At 40.7% G+C, this 23503-nt stretch overlaps 2 protein-coding genes across 4 annotated transcripts in view; one reads left to right on the top strand and one right to left on the bottom strand.

Annotated features, from left to right (window-relative positions):
* The first annotated feature begins 205 nt into the window (after positions 1-205).
* Pcnp (PEST proteolytic signal containing nuclear protein) lies at positions 206-14181 on the top strand. 3 transcript variants are annotated; one of them, XM_052740885.1, is made up of 6 exons: positions 234-348; positions 5295-5472; positions 5548-5710; positions 8365-8439; positions 11281-11336; positions 12403-14181. In XM_052740885.1, exons 2-6 carry the CDS (start codon positions 5417-5419, stop codon positions 12527-12529), a joined length of 477 nt encoding a protein of 158 aa, XP_052596845.1. In that variant the 5' UTR covers positions 234-348; positions 5295-5416; the 3' UTR covers positions 12530-14181. The 3 variants fall into 3 exon arrangements, with proteins under 3 accessions (XP_052596843.1, XP_052596844.1, XP_052596845.1); XM_052740883.1 differs by lacking the exon at positions 5295-5472 and having other exon boundaries at positions 206-348; XM_052740884.1 differs by lacking the exon at positions 5295-5472 and having other exon boundaries at positions 219-348; positions 5496-5710.
* A 7078-nt stretch (positions 14182-21259) lies between these two features.
* The window catches only part of Zbtb11 (zinc finger and BTB domain containing 11), a 36860-nt gene continuing 34616 nt past the window's right edge, over positions 21260-23503 (bottom strand). The window contains exon 10 of the mRNA XM_052740879.1: positions 21260-23380. Within this exon, the coding sequence (XP_052596839.1) occupies positions 22863-23380 (518 nt within the window). The 3' untranslated portion in view covers positions 21260-22862. The remainder of the gene's footprint in view (positions 23381-23503) is intronic.

The raw sequence follows: 23503 nt of genomic DNA, 5'->3' as shown, positions 1-23503 counted from the left end.
TACAACCACCCCTGAGCAGGCAAAACCTACGATTCCACCAACCGTTCCGAGGTCAGGCAGCCCACCCTAATCCAGACCTGCCCATCTGACAGCCCAGCCCTCCGTAGCCATCACCACACACCCACTTCCTGCCGCGGCAGGCCGATGACGTCACATCCGCTCCGGGCGGCCGTTCCGGGGCCTCTCTAGGCTGCGGCCTCGCTGGCCCGCCCGAAGCTTTATGGTTGCTGGGCGGGGCCGTGACGTCTTTGCCCGGGCTGCAGCGGGAGGCCGCGGCGGGGAAGATGGCGGACGGGAAGGCGGGAGAGGAGAAGCCCGAGAAGCCGCAGCGAGCCGGAGCCGCCGGAGGTGAACACAACCCCAGCGTCGCGGGCTACGGGGGCTACTCCGTTCTTTCTTTGGGCTTCCCCGGGGTGGGGAGAGGGTTTACGGCATCTCAAGCGCGGGCGGACCCGGCGCTCGCCCGGCTAGGGGCTGGGCCCCGTTGAGCGCCGGGCACGCCCGGTGTCGCCCGCGGGGGATCCAGGCCCACGTAGCCTCCTCAGAGGGCGAGGCCGCCGGTTAACCACCCGGCCCTGAGAAGGGAGGTGGGTGATTGAGCTTGGGGTGGGAGCCCAACAGCAGAGAAGAGCTCAGGGCCCGCTGCGCACTCAGGCCCCCGCGCGAGCGCCGAGCCGCTTCCGCGGGCACTGGCCCCAAGCCGGCTTTCCGCGGGCGCCGGCCTCTCTGGATACACGTAGTTCCTTACGTTCGCTGCTCCCTCTTCACCGAGGAGGTGGAAGAAGACCCCAGCCCGCTCTTGGCTGTGTTTTCACATACAGCATTTATAAACCCTGCAGTGGGATAAGTCGAGGCGATGCAGGGGGCAAGGAATCCGATTCAAGCAGCAAAAGCTTGAAATTAGGGGGTTGATTCACTTTTTTTTTTTTTACAGTCTCTGTCTTAGGCTGCTAACAGCGCAGTCTGTGCCGGGTATTTGGTTGGCATAGCAGGCAGGTGTGCTCTTCCTGTCGTTTGTCACGAAACTGAACTCAGATTATAGCCATCCTCTCGTTCCTCCTTCCCACGTAATTTTTGATCGTGTGCATAAAGGAAAAGAAACACGTAGTCTCTACCCCTACGCCCTTTTGTCGTACCAATAAGTAACACGTGTGAGCAGATCATAATGTCTTGTTTAGAATGTTTTTATGTTTCACTATCCTAGCTCCCTTCGGTCTTAGTCCTGAAAGACTTAAATATGAGACTGTATAGACTCAGTAGTGCATAAAGGCAAATAGTAGGCTCTTACCAAGTTTGTTAATTGTGGCAATAAAAATTACTGAGAAGATAAATGTAATGTTACTTTGGACAAATTTGCTTCTTTAAAAATATGTACAGTGCTATTAGTTGAGCCAAAGCCCCTCCCCTCTTTGTTTGTTGTTTGAGATAAAGTCTCAGGTAGCTCAGGCTTCCGGTACTGAAATTACAGGCCCTTGGCCACTTAGGTCTCTTCCTCATTTTTTTTTTTAAATCAACCAGTAAAATAGCTAATGAAAGTATTTTAGTTCTGTTACTTTAGACCTCCTCCACTCTCGTTAAAAGTAGTTTAAAGTAAAACGATAGCGTAAGGTGTCTGGGATGGCTTTGAATGTGAGGTCCTTTTAACTTGATTGAGGGAATTGTGTTAAGGTAAACTGTTCAGGGGGTTGTGTAGATTACTAGTCAGTATCAAAAAAATTATGGTCTTTGTTGGTAACTTAAAATAAGTCCTTTTCTACATAATTTGTCTTATGTCGTATAGATTATTAACCTCAAAATAAGGAAATTATGCAGCGGAATCCTAAATGAAACAGTCTTCCCATAGATAGGACTGAATTGATAAGTTTGCAGCAGGTATTCAGCTCTTTTGGAAAACTTTGTCTCGACTTGGAATTTTTCTTCTGTTGCACACCCCACAATGTTGGAAATACAAGTATTTTTCCTATTCATTTATGCTTGTCATATGTTATTGATACTGGAGATTGAACCCAAGGCCTCATTTATACTGATGAACTTTACTGCTGCATTCTATTTTAGTAAACAGAAAATTCCCATAATTAAAGTTAATATGTCTCTACTAGAGAGGCTATTTGAACTACTTTTTTCACTTCAATCTACTTTGGAAGACACCCCCCAACCCCGACCCTTTTTTTAAAGACCTTTTTTGGGGGTTAACAGCAGTTCTTTAACTTAAGTAGAAATTTAGAGACCAGCAACTTAATACATAATCATAGCCGTTTCAAGCTATTGAGGGTTATGCCAAGACCTACTTCAATGATGTGCACGTTTCCTGTGTTAAACACAGCTCATGGAGGACCAGTTACTTAGGTCCTCCTTTTTTTAAGATAAGGAAACTACCAGTGTGCACATGGTTCATGAATGGTACCTTTGTGGAATTAACATTTTCTTACTAGGTCTTTTTTTTCCCCCCTAAAGTAAAAAGTACCTATGTCCTCTGAAGGCCAAACCCCATCTCAGCTATTCAGTGAAAAAGGAAAAAAAAAAAACTCTATTATCATGTATGGTTTAATTGACATTAACCTACACTCTTTGCTTAGAATGGATATAAAGTAGACAGAAGTCTTCATTAAAATATTTTTCATTTATATTACTTAAGATATTCACAGTATTAATCACGAGTCATTCAACATTTTGTTTTCCACAGTTTTAAAGTACAAAATGCCTTAAAAAGCTAAGTGCTGAATCCCAGCACTTGGGAAGCAGAGGCAGGAGTAACTCCCAGAAATTCAAAGTAGAAGTTTGAAGTACTCCTGATCTTCATAGTGAATTTCAGACCAGCCAGGACTGCAAGTGATACTCAGTCTCACAAAACAAAAGCAAGCAAAATGTCTCAGTAAATTGAAAGTAGAGCTCCTTGATTAAAAGTTCAAATAATAAACTAGTACATGTTTAAAGAAAAACTTTCAAAACTTATGAATTTATTAATATGCAGTGATAATTTCAAAGCTCACATTTGCTTGAAGTAATTTTCTAATGATCCATATTTGGAATTATAAATATTTTAATAATAATCAGTAGTAACATTTGTCTGCTGTTTTCCCATTTTAGACCATTGTTTTATTTGCTTCTTTCCTAAATGCTTTGTGTATTTTGCTACATAATTGCTAAGAGTATTATATAAAGAGAAAATAACCTGTGTGCCACATTGAACCTGCTTGTGCTAAGAAATAAGAGCTAATCACGGTCTCTGTATCGGTGTGTGCACATGAATGCAGGTGCCTGGGAAGGCCAGAAGAGTTGGATCCCCTGCAGCTAGAGTTAACAGGGATTATGAGCGACCCACTGTGGGTGCTGGGACTCTTAACTAAGGTCCTGTGGAAGATGAGTAAGCTCACTTAACTGCTGAGCCATCTGCTGATAGAATTTTTTATATCTTCAGATAAGAGCACAGAATACAATTGGGTTGATGCCAGTTACTGCTTAAGTATATTTGATTATGATTCTAAGTTAAAATGCACGGGACAGACTCTCTTGTAGTCCAAGCTGCCTAGAATGCCCTTTGTAGTCCAGGGTGGCCTCAGATTTACCCTTCTCCTGACTCAATCATTTGAGTGCTGGGATTACAAGCATAGGCCCACTACCAGTTTAAAATTGTTTTAAATTGGGTTTTCAGTTTCTGAAGAGTAGTCTTTCATTTTTTAAAATTCAGGTACTTTTATGTATAAACATTATGTACTTTTATGTATGTACCAATATGGATTGGTACCCCAGGAAACTATTCAGTACTACCTTTGCTCTTGGAAATAACCAAATTGAATCCTAATCCAAAGAAAGTAATTCATTTTTTTTAAAACCTGTACAAAATCAGATGTATTGAAAGTGCTTACTGTTGAACTACATGGTGATAAAAGCCCATGATCCCAGCTGCCCTGGAGATGAAGCAGGAGGTGTGCAAGTTACAGACAGGAATGCCTGGGCTTGGGCAACATAGTGAGACCCTTTCTGGAAATAAGAAAACTATTTGGGCCTGTAGGTCAGTGGTACAGCACTTACATAGCATGTATGAGGCCCTTTGTTCAATCCTTGGTGCCACAAAGTACTAATCAATCTAAAGATGCGTCATTCCCAATTGTATGGACCTAGATTTGTAGTCTTCAGTCTTTGATCTTTCGACTTGTCAGTTTCTGGGTTCGACACCCCCACCCCAAATTCCCATTCTAGTTTTGCCCCATGTTCTTTTTTTTTTTTTTTTTTTTTTTTTTTTTTTTTTTGTGGTTTTTCGAGACAGGGTTTCTCTGTGTAGCTTTGCGCCTGTCCTGGAACTCACTTGGTAGCCCAGGCTGGCCTCGAACTCACAGAGATCCGCCTGGCTCTGCCTCCCGAGTGCTGGGATTAAAGGCGTGCGCCACCACCGCCCGGCTGTTGCCCCATGTTCTTATTGAACTTGCCAAGGCAGTCACTTAGAGTATCTTTTGCTTTTCTACAAGTAAATTTGACTCGTCATAGAATGTATCCTGTATGGTAGAACTGGAGAGAAAAAAAGAAAGATTGGCCAGTCTTTTAAGTCTTTCCAATGTGCTCTTAAATAGTCTTATATAACAAACCTAAGATACTCAAGATGTGAAGTCATTATTGACTTAGTATACATACAAGCAAAATTATTGAAAGACATCTTGTTTTCTACATCTACATATATATGTGTGTGTGTGCTTTCTTGAAATTAAGATTAGCTCTTCTTTCATTCATGAGGAAATAGTATATGAGCCAAAGTCTGACTTTGAATAGCTCTTACAGGTAGCTTAACACAGGTGCTAGCCCAGCTTTTAGAGTAAGTAAACTCTCAAGATGACCTTGAAGTTCTTTTTCGACTCCACAGGTTATGTAAGGTGTATCTTGAATAACACATCACTTAAAAACCTGACTAGCTGGGGATGTAGTTCAGTGTAGAGTGCTTGCCTTGTATGTGCAGAGCCTGGGCTCACTATGGTAAAGGGGGACAAAAGCTGTATACTGAATTCACAGTGTAGCTTAATGATGGTCATGCTCATGATTAGAAGTTTGGTGTGGTTAGGACTGACTGCATTACTGAGAATATTATGATTATATATATTATTAGCCAAGTGTTTTATCTTGCCACATGATTATTTACAAGTTAGTTTGTACAAAAAATTTGTAGATCTTAATTTCTGAACATCAAAATTCCACAATGGAACCAAGATTAATGTACAACTAATAGGGTAATGTTTAGCTGAAGGGTGTTTACTTTTTGTGAACTCTGTGTTTATAATTTTAAATTGCTCTGTATTTTATGCTAGTTAATTCATGGGAGCCTCTTGTACTGCCACACAATCTCTGTTCCTGCTATATGCTCTAACAAACAGTGGAAGAGACTGTTGGGTCAGTAGGTGACAGCTGCAGAGGTGTCTTCCTTGTAAAGATGCTTTTTGAGGTTGCTGCTCCCATCAATCTGCTCAGTAAAAATAGCTCATCTTGGTAAGTTGTTTCGACTTCACCAGGACCTGAAGAAGAAGCAGAAAAACCTGTGAAAACTAAGACTGTTTCTTCCAGTAATGGAGGGGAAAGTTCCAGTCGCAGCGCTGAAAAGCGATCAGCTGACGAAGAAGCTGCAGACCTCCCAACAAAGCCTACAAAGATCTCCAAGTTTGGATTTGCCATAGGTAGTCAGACGACAAAGAAAGCATCAACCATATCCATCAAACTTGGATCAAATGTGAGTTGCTTTATGTCTGGCGTTGTGATCGTCCTTAAAGATTGGTTTTGTCACTGCTCTTCTGAGTGTGTGTGTATAGTTAAGCAAGAGTTCACAAGGTAAACTGCTTTAGCTGACTCTTAACTTAGATGTAAGTAGTCAAGAAAAAATGAACACTTTAGGAAAGGTCCATGAATTCTATCTGAAAGCAGTTGAAGAAAAAGGCATACTATAGAGAATGCATGATTTTTAAAGTAATCATTTAGAATTTTTCTTAGTTGAACAAAGTCTCTGAAAAATACTTGAATTTTAAGTATTTTTAAAAATCTTTTACCATAGTATATTAAAAGTAATAATTTGTATTGTGCTATAGCTCTATTGTAGAGTATATGCTTAACATTTGTGAGGCCTTAAAGTCAATACCCAACATTACATACTCCCAAATTGTAGTAATAACAACTATAAACCAGCTCTGTTTGTAACTTAAACAAGTAATGTAGTAAGTTAACTTTGTACAAATTTCCTGGTTCTCGATCTCTGGTGGTTGTTTCTGCTTTTTAATTCTTTTTTTTTGGTTTTTCGAGACAGGGTTTCTCTGTGTAGCTTTGCACCTTTCCTGGAACTCACTTGGTAGCCCAGGCTGGCCTCGAACTCACAGAGATCCTCCTGGCTCTGCCTCCCAAGTGCTGGGATTAAAGGCGTGCGCCACCACCGCCCGGCTCTTTTTTTTTTTTTTTTTTTTTGAGCTGAGGATCGAACCCAGGGCCTTGCACTTGCTAGGCAAGGGCTCTACCACTGAGCTAAATCCCCAACCTGCTTTTTAATTCTTGAATGTCAGATGCATATGGTTTTATTTATGCCATAGATGTTCATTTTCGAGATTTTTAAAATGAAAATGTTAATTTTTTATCATTTTCTTATTAGAGTCTGTTTGAGCTGTCTTTCTAAATTAAAAGAGCAACCATTTCTCAGAACCCCCAAATCCCACCATGTTTTCCTTTTTTTCTCTTTAAAAAGAATTTCAGTCTGAACAAAAAGATTATGACATTTAACTTCATTAACATTTTTCTCTATTTCCTCTGGTTCTTTATGTGCAATTAAAAAAAAAATCAGAGACCTAACTGCATAAATGCTTGTTTGTTTTTTTGTTGTTGTTGTTTTGTTTTTTGAGACAGGGTTTCTCTGTGTAGCTTTGTGCCTTTCCTGAAACTCACTCTGTAGCCCAGGCTAGCCTCGAACTCACAGAGATCCGCCTGCCTCTGCCTCCCAAGTGCTGGGATTAAAGGCGTGCGCCACCCCTGCCCCACTAAATGCTTGATTTTTAAAAAATAATATTTTCATTCATTTAAACATACAGTATATGTTTATACAATCTATCTTGAGCATACATTTAACTTTTTTAACATTAAGCATGCACTCATTTAATTCTAATCTGCTTGGGCATATTTTGAGTTCGGTTCCTTCTTTCTCTAAGTAATTACTTAATAATTGTTAAATGGTAGAATTATGTTCAGAAAGCCTATTCAATAAAATTTAAGCTTGGAAAACAAAAATCAAAGCGAGGCCTTGGGACCAAATCATAAAGGGCCTGTGTATCATAATAAGGAATCTCAAGACTTAAGCCCATTTGCATCCTGGGAACATCACTAGCTTGAAAAAGAATTCGAAGGGGTGTGAGTGGTTAGTATCCTCTTCCCTTCAGTGTTGGGGACTGAACCCAAGGACTCACATATGCTAGACAGGCTCTCTGTCACTGAGCTGTATACTCCTAACCGTGGCATATGCTGTTTCTAATAGTTGTCCAAGACTGGAAGGTAGTGTGGTATATCATGAACAAAGGGAGAAGTATTATTAAGAGCAATAGGGGTCTGATCAGAAGGACCTTATAAGACAAAGGAAAGGTTCTCAAGCTTGAGTACTTAAGAACACTAATGAAGCTGAACTGTCCATGGGAGTTCTTAAGTAGAGATGTCCAGTGGACAGATGACAGCCTTTTTGGAATATTCAAAGAATTTTATAGTTAATGGGAATGAAGGAAATTGACCAGAGTAGTACAGAGAAGGAGGAATCACTAACGGGTACCTGTGTCTTGAGTAGGAGCATCAGGCAGCCGAGATACACCCAACAAAAGGTGGGAGAATTTGGATAGTCTTTAGAAAAAGCTCTATCCCTGAAGCCAGCAGAGAGAGATTTCCCAAAAGGAGCTGGTGATTAGATCAAATGTGCATGCTAGTCACTGGGGGCCCTGGGAGCTTATTGCAGTGGAATGGAAAGAGATGGGTGGTGAGAAGAATGTAGATGAACATGATTGAAGGGCAAAGGTAGACAGTAAGTGGTAGAGAAACACAGTGTGCTGCCCCTTGTCTTCTGAAGGAACTGTAGTCATGGTAAGGTTACTGCCGGGAAGACAGCACTACTAGTTACTTCTTCTGCATGAGTCCCTTAGCTTAACTAATACTAAATTATAAATCCTAAATCCTAATACACAAAATTAAAAAAGTAAAACTTACCTGCTGGTAACACTTGTTTTCAAAGATATAATGGGTTTGCTCAAAATACTGAGTTTCTTACTGTGTAAGCTTATGAAAAACATTGAGCCTTCTAAGAGCAATTATTTTTGATTAAACAAGCCTATATAAATTTTGTGATCATTCTGTTAAATGTTTCTTCTTCAGAAGCCTAAGGAAACGGTTCCAACTCTTGCTCCAAAAACCCTTTCAGTAGCAGCAGCTTTCAATGAAGATGAAGATGTAAGTTGATACCTGCTTTATTTTACTTTTATTTTTAAAGGGGTGTGTGTGAGAGAGAGAGAGAAACAGACAGACACATGTGCCATGGTATGCATGTGGAAGTCAGGGGACAACTTTTGGGGGCGGTTCTTTCCTTCTATCACAGGATCCAGGGAAGGTCTCAGGGCTGTGCAGGCTTGCATGGCAAGCTCTTTTACCTGCTGAGACATCCTGCTGCCCCTATTTTTACTTTAACTAGTCCCTTAAGAAGACAATGGGGGCTGGAAAGATGACCTGGTGGTTAAGAGCATGCACTGTTCTTCCAGAGGACCAGAGTTCAGTTCCTGAGAGCTGGCTCACTAACACCTGTAACTCCAACTCCGGGGGATCCAGCTCCTTTGGCTTGCACAGGCACCTGCACACACATGCACATATCCACACAACACACACTCAGACTCACACATATAATTAAAAATAATAAACTTTTTTAAAAAGATAGTAATGAAAAATCGGAGTTTGTACTAATGGTAGTTGATATCAGTAAAATAGTATTAGTAGAATTTCTTTGTAGCTTTAAGAAAATTGGATATTTCTTTTTTTGTTATTAAGTATATAGCTTAATGGCTTAGGCATGCCAGGCAACTGTTCTAGCACTGAGGTACATACTAAACTAAAAATTTGATGGGTCTGCTTGTTGATTTAAATGTATTTTTATAAATATTGCTGATTTTTGGACAAGAAGCTTAAGAATCAAGTCAGATGCTTATAATAAATAATACATACTAGGAACACTCTCTTTCAAAGGTGTAGAGGTTAAAAAACAACTTGTGGAGTTGGTTCTTTAACCGTGTGGGTCCTGGGGACTGAATATAGTTGTCTGGCTTGGTGGCAAGCACCATCATCCACCAAGCTCTCTCCCCAGCCTTCTCCTGCCTGACCTCAATACTTCAGTGATGTCGCTTGTGCTGCGACGTGGTGCATTCGTAGCAGGGATAACAGTGCAAGTGCTTCCACCAGAACTGAGTGAGCTGGAGGTGTCTCTGCTCTTCTGTCCCAGTTCTCTCGTGCTCCTTAGAGTGTTGGCATTCTACTACACTCAAGGATTTTCCGTGGAATTTTCCAGGTGGTTTTTTTCCCACCTTGTGAAAGACATGGTCACACATACCTCAGACTGACTGGCCTGGAACTTGATAGATAGCTGAGGATGGCTTTGAATTTCAGCTCCTCTTACCTCCACCTAGCATGTTTTGGTATTACCGAAATGTACCACCATACCCATATACCATACACATCTTATGTGGTGTGGAGGATCAAACCTGGCTAGAGCCCTGTGCGTTCTAGATAAGCTGGGATTAAAGGCACACTTGACTGTTTTGTCTTTGAGACAGGAACAAGTCTTATAGGTAAGGCTAGCCCCTGAATTCATTAGGTTGCTGAGGGTAGCCTCGAACTGATCCTCCTACCACTCTACCATACTCAGCTGATGAAACATTTGGACATGAACAAGTCTAGAAGGAATAGATAACATGGGAAGTGGGGAAAGTATATAAATGGAAAACTGTTGGTACCTATATTGCAGCAGTGCCTTTTATGTGGAATGTCTTAACGGTGTGGCTGTCTTTTTTATATGCTTATTGTGTGTGTTCTTTGCAGTGTATATTTATTCATTTCTGCAAATGGAGAAGTGTGCCTAACTAAACACAACCTTAGGCTATGGTTTTGTTGCTCAAAGTTATATACCATAACTCACTGTCTTCCTTAATTTTAAAGAAATTGGGGTTTTATTTCTTAAGACAGTCCACTCTGTATTCATAGCTGGCCTGGAACTCGGTATGTAGAACCAGGTTCCCTGGAACTTGCAGAAGTCTTCCAGCCTCTGCCTCTACCTCCTGAGTACTAGCGTTAGGGGTGTGGATCATTGTGCCTGAGCTTTGTCACTTTATTTGCTTTTTATTTTATTCTTTGTTATGGCTCAAAACTGCTTCAGTGAAGGAGGCTGGAGAGATCGCGCAAAGGTTAAGAGTGCATTCTGCTCTTCAGAGGACTTGACTTTGGTTTAGCACCATATCTGGCAACTTCCAACAGTTGTAACTGTGGCTGCAGGGGGACCTGCTACCTCTGTCCTCTCAGGGCATCTACACCCCCACACCCTCCCACCCAAGAGAGTCAGTTTTCAAATTTTCTGTTGTGAATATATATTTTGACATTTGCTTGAACCACTTCCTCATAGACACCTAGGCAGATTCTGTGTCTTTGTCAATGTGAATAGTGCATCAGGAAGCATGAAGTTCCTATGTCTCCTTGACATACTTGTTTTCTTTCCTTGGTTCTATTTGTAGGTTTTTGAGGAACCTTTTATATTGTGTTTTGGCTGTACAAATAATCTACATCTTTGCTATGACAGTTACCTTTCTCTTCATCCTTCCTAAAATTTGTTTTTGTGAAACTAGCTCTAAGAGATTTAAATTTTGTGTGCGTGTATATGTGTCTATGTATATATTCTTGTGGGGGCATAGATGCCAGACATGGGTGCTAAACCAAAGTCAAGTCCTCTGAAGAGCAGAATGCGCTCTTAACCTTTGCACGATCTCTCCAGCCTCCTTCACTGAAGTAGTTTTGAGCCATAACAAAGAATAAAATAAAAAGCAAATAAAAGCGAAGAGGGTCCGGCACAGTGATGCACATATTTGTGAAGGCCAGACCTCAGCACCAGGTGACTTCAGTTAGTCTCCATGTATGTATGTTTGTTTGTTTGTTTGTTTGTTTGGAGACAGGGCCCTGTTGGTCTGGAACTTGACGATTCAGTTAGACCAAGTGAATTACTAAGTTTAATGTATTCATCTCAATTTACTTGTTCTGCAGAGTGAACCAGAAGAAATGCCTCCAGAAGCAAAGATGAGGATGAAGAATATTGGAAGGTACCACAGTTTTTCATAATTACTACAGAGCTATAGGGAAATGAAGGGGAAAAGTAAATTGCACACATTTTACATGAATCCATACTATACCACCTGAGCCTACAAAGAATTTAAATCTATCCATGATTTACATAGGAGCAGTCCCAGTGGCTGCCAGCCTGTCATCTTTTAGAACTTACAGTAAGAACGATATCCGATACTGTTACCAGGTCCAAGCCAAGGACACACAGTTTTTTATTGTCATATTGATTTAGTTTGAGCTCGATATATAGACACAGAGCTCCATCTGCCTCTGCCTCCAGAGTGCTGGGATTAAAGGTGTGCGCCATGACACTCAGTATACACACGGTAAAACTGAAACGCGAGTTCACATAAAACGTAGCCCTGCCTGTTTTTGTGTTTGACACATCTTTGGACTTTTGTTTCGTTTTTACATATGCTGGTGATAAAGCCACCCAATTAACTTTTTAACCGTATTTGTGGGCTTTAGGTCACGTACTGTGCTACAGATTAGTTTGTTTGTTTGCTGCAGTGCTGGGAATTGAACCCAGGGTCTGGTCATCTGGATAAGTACTCTACAACTTGAGTTTATACCTCCAGCTCTCTGGCAGCAGTTTTAGAGCTAACTGTATATATTGGCATTACCTTAAATGTGTGTTGAAAACCACACATTTGGTTATGGAATGGAGCTCTTGGCCAAGATGCACTAGGCCCTAGGCTTTCCACAAAAGGAAAAAAATATGAGGGTGGGCCTAGAGTTGCCTGCCTTTAATCCTCACACTCAGAAGGCAGAGGCAAGTGGATTTCTGAATTCCAAGATAGCCTGAGCTAACAGGTGCAGTCGTGAAGTCAAAACAGTACAGAACACCAGTCTCCTCCCACTCCTGTCCTTGCTGCAGACATACTGACTGTGAAGTCTTAACCCAATGTAGAAAGGACATTTTAAAAATCTCTGCAGGAGCTCCTGATAGTCTGTATTTATAACGAATGGTAAGCAAATGTATATTAGTAAGTTTAAAACAAACAAGACAACAATTTGAATAAACTGCATTTCTTTTTAACACAGGGACACACCAACATCAGCTGGACCAAACTCCTTTAATAAAGGGAAGCATGGCTTTTCCGATAATCAGAAGCTGTGGGAGCGAAATATAAAATCTCATCTTGGAAATGTACATGACCAAGACAATTAAATGAAGTGTTTTGAGATTGGGGTGTGGGTGGGTGCAGTTAGAAGGAACAGTCTCCTTTTGTAAAGAATGGTGTAAGACGAGCTTTGGAGCCGGTTTTCCTTTTCTCTTTTCTTTTTCTTTTTCTTTTTTTTAAGATTGAGTGGTACACTAATAAATGAGAGTTTGAAATTAGAGGTAATTTATGTTTTATATACAGATTTCAAGACATTTGCTAATTTTGTAGTTTCATGTGATTAGTTTCCAAAGGTTACAGATAATAAATCAGAAGTGGTACCTTTCTAAGAATTGCATATTTTTTTAGACACAACTATTAGCACATTAAGAGGGAAGCCAAAAGTTATTGTCTACTTAAAACTGAGCAGTTCCTCTCCTGACTCCACTCCCTCATTACCTGGACTGTCTGGCTCCCAGGAGCAGCCTCGTAGATAGGATTGGATTGAGAAGACGATGTTACAGGACTATCGCCTGAAGTAAATTTAGATAAAATTAAAATAAACCTTTTCCTATGGGCATTTCATTGTTCTGGGTTATCATATACTAATATTGCATTGCTACCAGTGGGTACAGACGCTTTGCTCTTTAAAAAAAATATTTTTTTTTGTCAAAAATTCTTATGTGAAGTATTATTAAAAATAGCCCACTTGACTTTAATGGAGGTTGTCTCCCTTCAGGAGTCTTCAGAGAACACTATTTGCTACCAAAGTAAATCAGTATTTTGAATGTGCTTCTCTTGGTTTTTATTCTAGTTTCTATACGCATTTCCACCAGAACTTGAGGCAAATCGTAAGGAAGCTGTTTCTTTTAAAGTAAAAACCCCACCAAAAACATCAGTGTACATACTGCTTTAAGTATTTAAAAGGTTAAATACCAAAAAAAGGAAAAAGTTATAACATTGTATGAAGACAGATAAGGCAATGCACTTTCTGTGACTTTTGAAGCATTTAAGTTACTAACTTATTAGATCCAATTTGAATTGAACTCACAAGATTTATTTGTACAACTCCATGGCTTATTTTAAGTATAACATGCTGACCAGTGATTTCAAAAGCACACTTTAATGACTGAAACAGGACAGAAAATGCTTCTTCAAACACATTTTCATTATGAAGTCTCTCACCACATATACTCTTAGATTTGTGTATTGCAGGGTGTTTGTTTTGTATTTTTGTATTGTATATGGACTTTTTTAATGTGACAGTTAATGCATCTTTAATAGTCACAGACAAAAGAAATGGTAAGATTTCCTTGAAAATTACAATGTTAAATTGGGAGGCAGCTTCAGTGAGTTTCATTGGTGGTAATTATTCACTGGGCATTTTTTAATATAATAACTTCCAAGAAGCAGCCTGCGAATATTCCTAACACTTTGTTCACTACATTTAAGTTTACTTAATAAGCCCCAAGGAAAACAATGGAAATGTACATAGCAATGTTAGTTCTTACATGATTTAAGTATATCAAGATACATAAATTTAACTTTTATGTAGGCAAACTGTTCATTTGTCCATTTTACTGTTTGTTGAAATAACATCTCTCCAACATATTCTTTACTTGACTCAATGACATATTAACCTGAGGTCAAGATGAGGTGAGAGAGACGACTGAGCTGAATGTCTTTACTAAAATTACAATAAATTTTGTCAAACTTGGAAGTGGTCTTATTTTCTATTTTATTTAATAATTTCTTACTGCGTCTTTGAAAAACATTTTTAAAATATTATGTGTGCATGGCATACTGGCATGGTTGGGGAAGCGAAAATACTACCTTTATAGATGCTCATTAGACAGTTGTCAGGTTGGTCTATTACTCTACCTTACGCTGTTCTACAGATCTTCACATTCCATTTACAACACTACTATACCTCTAGTGCAAGAGCCACTTCATTGTCAGTTCACGAGTAGCCTCTGTTTACTCTTCTTTCCACATGTATTTATTGTGGGTGCCTGGAGCCTTAACTAATAAAGAAAAGGCAGATATTGGGGTAAGAACCTGAAAGATCAGAGAAGCAGGGGAGCAGCCGACAGTGACTTCCTACCCTTCCGTTCCTTCCTCCAAAAAGGATCAAGATCCTCTCTTAACCAAGCCTTAAAACTTCCTGTTGCCTATCCATCTACAGTCCTCCAAACCTCTATGGTTAATTTTGGGCAGCTAGCTCCACCCTAACTCCAAGCAAGCTTGTCAGACAATCAAAATACCACACAACAATGTACGCATGTCTAAGGTCAGAGAACAACTTGCAGGAGTCTGTTCTCTCCTTCTAGCCTATGGATTTCAAGTCAATATTTGGGTCATCGGGCTTGGCCGCAAGCACCCTTTCCTGTTCTTGCCAGCCCCTACATTCTTGATTTTTTTATTTTTTCCAAGATGGTTTCCTCTGTGTAGCCTTGGCAGTCCTGGAGCTCACTCTGTAGACCAGGCTGGCCTCAAACTCTCAGAGATCCACCTGCCTTTGCCTCTCACATGCTGCCAAGGGATTAAAGGCGTGTACCACCACTGACCGGCTTCCCTAGATTCTAAAGTAGAACATACAAAAATGCTCATCTTTTTTGTTTTCAGTTTTACTCTGACTAGACTCAACGTACTTAACAGCTCCCATGTCACAAAGTTGGTCTTCTAGCTAGATAGCTGACAGTGACCTTGAGCTCCTGAGCTTCCTGCCTCTGCCTGCTCAGTGCTGTGATTACAGTGCATTGGTTTTTGTCTGTGGTAGGGACTGCCCGGGACTTCACGCATACTAGGCAAGCACTCTACTAACTGAACAGCCAGTGCTCTTAGTTTGTTTTGTCCTTTGAGACATAGTCTCTGTGTAGCCATGGCTGACTTGAAACTTGCTGTGTAGACTAGTCTGGCCTCCAACTTAGAGATTCCCCTGCCTCTGCCTCCCAAGTACTAGGATTAAGTGTAGGGCCTGTGTACATTTCTTATGTAAAAATACTAATGTACCTATTGTTCAGATCTTAGTTTTCTGTTTTTCAGAGATCATGTCCACTCTGGGGACATTTTTGGGGGCAAGTTTTCTCTGTAACCCCTCTAGCTGTCCTGGAACTCGCTCTAGAGATCAGGCTGGCCTCGAACTCATAGAGATCCACCTGCCTCTGCCTCCTGAGTGCTGCAATTAAAGGTGTGCACCACTGCCCAGCTGGGGACATTTTATTTACAATATCCATTGAACTCACATTATTTGTAAAAATGACTTCTGAGAGGAACTAAAGGTAGTCTAGATAGAGATGTGGTAGTTAGCAGGTTCAGAAAATAAAAAATTCAATTATGGTAGGCCTGGTGGTGTACACCTTTAATCCTAGTACTCAGGAGGAAGAGGTAGGCAGATCTTTGTGAGTTCAAGGCCAGCCAGAGAGACAAAACTCCTGTCTCCCCCACCCCCCCCAAAAAAGGAAATGGAGCTAGAGAGATGACTTGGTGGTTAAGAGCACTGGCTGCTCTTCCATGGGCCTGGGTGTGAGTCCCAGCAGCCACATGGAGACTCACAGCTGTCTAGAACTTCCAAGGGGATCTGATGTGCTCCTCTGGCCCTGTGCCAGCACCAGCTATGCATGAGATACAACAGACAAACACTCAGGCAAAACATTCATACACGTAAAATAGTGAAACTTAAAAAAATGCAATTTAAAAAGATCCCAATTTTCTCCAATCTTATTTATACTCAAAAATTTTAAGTTTAGGTAAAATACAAATAAGTTTTTTATTACAGATTGAGAAGATAATTCTAAAATTCAAGACAAAATGAAATAACAAAGGGGTAACCAAGCATGGTGGCATAGGCTTTTAATACCAGCACTTAGGAGGCAGAGACAGACAGATCTCTGAGTTCAAAGCCAGCGGGGTCTATCTGCATGGTGAGTTGCAGGACAGCTATGGAAGGCTATGTAGTGTCTCAAGAACACCCCCCATTCCCAAAAAAATCTGGACTTACTCTACCAGATGTCAAAATTAGCATAAAACTAAGACTATGTTATTGAGGATCAGAGATGGAAAAAGAACAAAGCTGAATAACAAGTAAAAGCCTATCCTTGTATGAGTATCTCTACAGCTATGGCGCGCGCGCACGCACACGCGCGCACACACACAATTAAAAACTTGAAAGAAACAAGCTGGGTATAATAGTGCTGCACACCTTTAATCCCAGCATTTCAGAGGTAGAGGCAGATGAATCTCAGTGAGTTCCAGGACTGCCAGGGCTATACAGTGAAACCCTGTCTTGAAAAACCAAACAATAACAACAGCAAAAAACAGTACTTGGAATCAGCAAGCCCTGGCTGTCCTAGAACTCAATATGTAGACCACACTGCCCTCAAACTCACAAGAGATCTACCTCCCAGTGAGGGGACTAAAGGCGTGTGCCACTATGCCTGGCTGAGATTATTGGTCTTAAAGGCTGTTAACAAATTGTGAAGATGATTTGGGCCCATAGAAGCCAGTGAACAACACTCCTTCACTCAAAGTGTAAACCAGCTAAAAACATTCACCAACATTAAAATGGCAGTGGGCCTGTTCTCATATTGCTGAAGAATTCAAATTGCAGTTGCTCACTAGGGAGGTCACATGCTGCAGAGTTAATGTAAAATAGTCTCTTGAGCAACCCAGCAGAAACAAGCAAACTGACCAGGAAGGACCAGTCCTGGACATCGAGGTAACAGCTCCCAAAGGTAAGGCTTTGTGCTGCTAGGACAAAATACCAGAATGGTAATTTATAGATAAGAATATAGGTCATTCTCTCCTAAATGTGGAGGAGGAAGTCCATGATCTAGGAACTTTCGCCTCTGCATCGAGATGGCACTTGCTGTTACTAGGCTGAAGGCAGAAGAGCCAAAACCACCTAGGCCTGTTACAGCGCTAATTGTTGGAGGTGGAGCCTTCCTGACCTAATGATCACCTTCCAAAGGCTACTACTTTATATTTCCTTCTCACAGATGGGTGTTTTGCCTCCATATATGTCTGTGCACCTGACAGCCACAGGAAGCCTCAGGAAGACACTGGATCCTCTGGAACTGATGGGACAGATGCTTGTGAGCTGTCTTGTGGTTGCTCAGAACATGAATGCTGAATAACAGGAAAACATTCAAAAGAGAGCAGACCCTGCTAGAGCAGAGATCATATCCCTTGAGAAAAGTCCAACAAAGTAGCAGCAAACTCCAAAACTTGATAAAAAAATACATTGAAAATTATTACTTAAGTACCTTCACACCACACATTTCAATAGATTTACTAATAAATCTATTTTTCAGCAGAGTTGAGGGCTAACATTTTTGGTTTGTTTTTTCAAGACAGGATTTCTCTGTGTAGTTTTGCATCTTTCCTGAAATTCACACTGTAGCCCAGGTTGGCCTCGAACTCACAGAGATCCGCCTGCCTCTGCTTCCCAGTGCTGGGATTAAAGGTGTGTGCCACCACCCGGCTGAGGGCTAACTTTATATGCAAAGTAGAAGACCTGTTAGGAATTCCAAAGTTTGATAACATTATGGGCAGGACATATATAGAGTAAAACAAGTGGGACTGTAGAGACAACTTAATGGTTAGGAGCACTGGCTGGTTTTTTTTTTTTTTGGTTTTTCGAGACAGGGTTTCTCTGTGTAGCTTTGGAGCCTGTCCTAGAACTCACTCTGTAGACCAGGCTGGCCTCGAACTCACAGAGATCTGCCTGCCTTTGCCTCCTGAGCACTGGGATTAAAGGTGTGCGCCACCACCGCCTGGCACACTGGCTATTCTTATAGAGAACCCAAGTTCAATTTCCCAGCACCCACATGGCAGTTCACAATTATCTGCTGTGGGATGTTCTGTATGGCAAGTGTGTTGCTCTGATTGGTCAATAAAGAAAACACTGATTGGCCAGTAGTCAGGCAGGAGGAAGTATAGGCGGGCCAAGGAGGAGAAGAATTCTGGTTAGTGGAAGGCTGAGTCAGAGAGACACGGCCAGCCGCCACCAGGACAAGCAGCATGTGAAGATGCCAGTAAGCCACGAGCCATGTGGCAAGGTATAGATTTATGGAAATGGATTAATTTAAGATATAAGAACAGTTAGCAAAAAGCCTGCCACGGCCATACAGTTTGTAAGCAATATAAGTCTCTGTGTTTACTTGGTTGGGTCTGAGCGGCTATGGGACTGGCGGGTGACAAAGATTTGTCCTGACTGTGGGCAAGGCAGAAAACTCTAGCTACAAAGAGAGATTTGCCCTGACCATGGGCCAGGCAGGAAAACTCCAGCTACAATTATCTTTAACTCCAGTTCCAGAAAATCCAACACCCTCTCCTGGCCTTCATGGGCATCAGGTACCAAAGTGGTGCACAGACATATACAGGCAAAATACCCTTATACATTACATGAAATAAAATCCCAATCAGTAAACCCTGGAGATGTAAGTTAGCTTCACGTCCAGAAGTTTAACCTGGAAGTTACCTGTAGTAACCTGGAGAAATTCTGCAAACAATCACCGCCCTTTGTAATAAGTAGACAGAGAAAAACAGATGTTATGGTGACTCCTATAATCCCAACAAGCAGGAGACTGAGGCAAAAATGTGAGTGCAAGACCAGCCTGGGCTACAAACACACACACACACACATACACACACACACACACACACACACACACACACACACACAAATATGTTAGAGGATTAGTTTCTACTAACAATAGAAGCATTACCTCACTAACACCAGTGACCAAATTACTGGGACAGCAGGAGCAGTAACAGAAAGGCTGGGGATGTGTAGCTCGGTTGGTAGAATGGCCTAGAATGTGTGAGGCACTGGCTTTGATCCCCAGCGCCACATAAACTGGATATATTGTGGATGGACGTGTCTGTAATCCCAGTACTGGTGATGTGGTAGGAACATCAGAAGTTCAAGCTCATCCTTAGCTACACATTTGAGTTCAAGACCACTCTGGGCTACAGGAGACCCTGTCTCAAAAACAAAAACTAAAGGTGTTTCTTCAGATACTCAGACTTGGTCAGGAGACAGTTCATCTGACAACAAAACAGTTTGTGTTTCTAAACAGAATCACTGTAGATAAAATACAGACTTTTCCATATGCTATCATTACAACTGTACTGGGCTGCACACATCTGCAATCCCAGTACCCCAGAGACAAAATCAGAACAGATGCTACAGGTCTGACACCAGTCTGCCTGGTCTGAATAGCCAGTTCTAGGCCACTGGAGGCTACCTCGTGACACCTGCCTCAAAAACAAAACACGAACTACAGTGATGGTTTAGTGTTTAAGAGCACTTTGGATGTTTGGTTCCCAGAACCCAGGCTGGACAGCTCATAACCACTTAATTACAGGGGATCCAACATCCTCTGGCTCCCACAGGCACATGCACACACATTAATAGTAAATAAATCCACAAAAATCACAAAACAAACTCTGCTTAAGTTTGGGAAGCTTCTTAATTTGTCTTGATGTACGTATGTGTCTTTATGGGTTTGTGCATGGTCATGCAGGTTCCTCAGGAGACTAGAGTGGTCGGATTTCTTGGGAACTATAGTTACATGTCATGAGCAGGTTCTTTGAAAGAGCGGTACAAGCTCTTAACTGATAGATGCAGCTGTGTGAGCAGGAAGACCCGGGTTTAGATTCCCAGAGCACACTTAAAATCTGAGCATGGTAATGTGTTGTTTGTTTGTTTTTTGGCTCTTTTGGGGGGCCCGCCACCCAGCTCCCAAGTAAATCACACCTGGAGGCTTATTCTTACTTATGAATGCTTGGCCTTAGCTTGGCTTATTTCTTGCCTACTTTTCTTAATTTTAAATGATTTCATCTACCTTCTGCCTCTGGGCTTTTCCCGTTCTGTCAATCTCACTCTCACTTCCTGGCTTGGCTGTGTAGCTGGGTGGCTGACCCTTGGTGTCCTCCTCTTTCTCTGGTTACTTCTCCTTTCTCCCAGATTTCTCCTTCTATATATCCTCTCTGCCTGCCAGCCCCACCTATCCTTTCTCCTGCCTACCTATAGGCTATTCAGTTCTTTAGTAGACCATCAGGTGTTTTAGACAGGCAAAGTAATACAGCTTCACAGAGTTAAACAAGTGCAGCATAAGCACAAGTAACACACGTTAAAATACTATTCTACAACAGTAATGCACATCTGTTGTTGTATCAGTGCTACAGGGGTGAGGCATGAGCATCTACGCAGATTCCAGGTCAGGCAGTCTAGCCAAAGCAGCAAGCTCCAGGTTTAGTGATACACTTTCAAGAAAATAAGGTGGAGGGCTAACAAGATGCTTTTTGTTTGTTTGTTTGTTTGTTTGTTTTTCGAGACAGGGTTTCTCTGTGTAGCTTTGGAACCTGTCCTGGGACAGGGATTAAAGGCGTGCGCCACCACCGCCCGGGGCACAAGATGACTCTTTGTAAAGGCACATGCCACAAAGACTAATGGACTGAATTCAATCTTTGGGACCCACATGGTGAGAGGAAGAGAACACACTCCCACAAGTTGTCCTCAGATCTCCACATGTGTGCCCTGGCATGTGTACCCGCACACACACACACACACCCCCCACAAATTTAAAAGTGGAAGTAAAAAATAAACAAATAAGTAGAGAACAATATAGGAAGACACCAGATAAGGTTGACCCCTGGCTTCCACACTTGCACAAATAGGTAAGTGCATGTGCACAGACCACACCCACAAAAATAATTTCTGTACCCTTTATAACATGTTAAACTATATTATCTGGCATAGATTGAAAATGATGTCAAGGTCAACTCCAAAGTTGCTTTTAACAAGACTGAACCTCTTTTATTTACATATTTCTGACATACATGAATGATCTTATACTTTTAACCAAATCTAACAATGGTGAAAATGGAACATAAAAGACAATTTCAAATTTTAATTACATTGAAATATTTTTTCACTAACTGATGGACATGACCAGTGAATAGCCTACATGAAGTTGTGGGCTGTATATAGATTCACTTTTAAAACTGAAAGCCACATAGCTATTAAAGCAACAAATTTGCAAATGCACACATTACATATGCAAGAAATTGCATGCAGGGCTAATATATTTACTCCTTAACCTTAAAGCCATTTTGAAAGTAAACTGGAGTAAGCATCTTAATATTATATATGTACATCAAGGCACATTCATTTCTTGTGCTTTAGGAATGATTTACATATGATTGTTTATATCTTAATTTTATACTTTAAGAAAGCTTCTATAACCTAAAAGCTTAATTTTAACAATTATAGCTTGAATGATAGTTTTCTAGAGAGAAATGGCCATCTCCCCATAGTTATTTTCAAAATCTGAATCTGACAACTCAGAAAGGTGAGAAATTAAAAAAAAAAAAATCAAACACATGAATATAATTTAGTCTTAAGAAAACTTTCAAAATACTTTCAGCAAATAGTATCATAATCAATTTTTTATGTAACAGTATAATGAGGGCTGCAGTAAGAATTTTCAACATTCTGAAATTATCTAACAATTATATAGCATCCATAGTACCACAATAGATGTAGTTTTTCAACAAATTTAAACAAACATGATACAAAAGCTAAAACATACCAAACTTAACTTCTTCGTTAACTTGTTCATTCTTCAGCAAAAGAATCAGTTTTTTTTGTTTCCATTTATAGTCCAATGTTATCAAGCAGAAACTTCCCATCAACAGTGTTTAATAACAGTACTCTTTTCTCATGGCCAATTACTTGCCTTAAAGAGATAGTATAGTAAGGCTTTAATAGGCATCTCATGCATTTTAATGGTATTTTAAAATTAGCTTTGCATTTGTGGGTCCCATACAGACAAATAAATTATGCAAACTTGATTACAACACATAACTCATTAAGTGCTTCAAGACAGACTAGACTCTCTGACTTAGAAGCAGTTAAAATAAATAGTCAAGAATCACAGATCTAAAGCATTTTTAAAATGTAATATACTTATGCATCTTAAGGATATGCTTTATATTAGAATTTTTTTAATCCACAAACAACTAGTCACAGAACCTCTATATTTTGAGAATAAAACAGAAGAAAAGCCAACCGCGCAGCCTTTTAAATTCAAAATATGTAATAAAATAATGTCAAAATATAAATGAAACTGCACATCTTTAAATTTTGTACAGTTATTTATAAACATTAATTCATAAAAGGCATACCATGATCAACAACTTCCATCCAACAGGTTTTTGTTTTCAATTTCTTTACAGAAAGTGGACTTTCCTACAGAACTCACTGGCCAGACAAGAAGTTAGGAATGTCACCACAGCCCAGTTCCACATAAGTGGTCCAGTGGCTGGTGACATACACTGTAAACACGTGCTCTGTGAGCTCAATGGGCAGTCGTCTCTTTGCGGCTGCAGTACTCACTCTGCTTCCGGCATATGTGCAACTTCTACTTCAACAGTCTGAATGGCTTCTGCAACTTCAGACAGCTTCTGTCCTTGCTGCTGCGCCAACACGTAGTTAACGACTTGCATAATACTTTGGTCAGAAAGGGTAGACACTGATGGACACTCTTCAGTAGCTGCAACGGCTTCCAGAACTTCCATCGTTTCTCCTGTCACCACCACAGTCTCAAGTTCTTGAGGCCCACTGCTTTCCTGTTCCTGCATGTCTGCAGTTAAGATGCTGACAGCATGTTCCACTTGAGTTCCCTGGTTATGAAACTGCAGAGTGTCTTTTTCCAGCATAATTTTGCAAGGCACATAGTCTCTGTGGAATTTAGTCATATGCTTACGAAGGGTGCGGGCGTCTATGTATGCTTCACTACACACGGGACACACATAGGGCCTTTCACCAGTATGTGTTCGGACGTGACGTTTTAGTGATCTGGCATCAGCCCAAGCTACTCCACATGTTAAGCACTCAAAGGGCTTAACACCTATCAAAAAGAAAAGGAAAGAAAAGAGGGTTTGTGGGGTAAGGGTCCAAATTCCAATATATATGAAAATCATCTTGCAAATGTTTATTTATTTTTTTTTTTTTTATTTTTTTTTTATTTTTT

The sequence above is a fragment of the Peromyscus californicus genome, unplaced genomic scaffold (assembly GCF_007827085.1).
Source record: "Peromyscus californicus insignis strain IS unplaced genomic scaffold, ASM782708v3 Scaffold_16__1_contigs__length_79575227, whole genome shotgun sequence".
NCBI classification, from domain to species: Eukaryota; Metazoa; Chordata; class Mammalia; order Rodentia; family Cricetidae; genus Peromyscus; species Peromyscus californicus.
The sequence above is the reverse complement of the archived record's forward strand: the minus strand, read 5'-3'. Positions and strand labels throughout refer to the sequence as shown.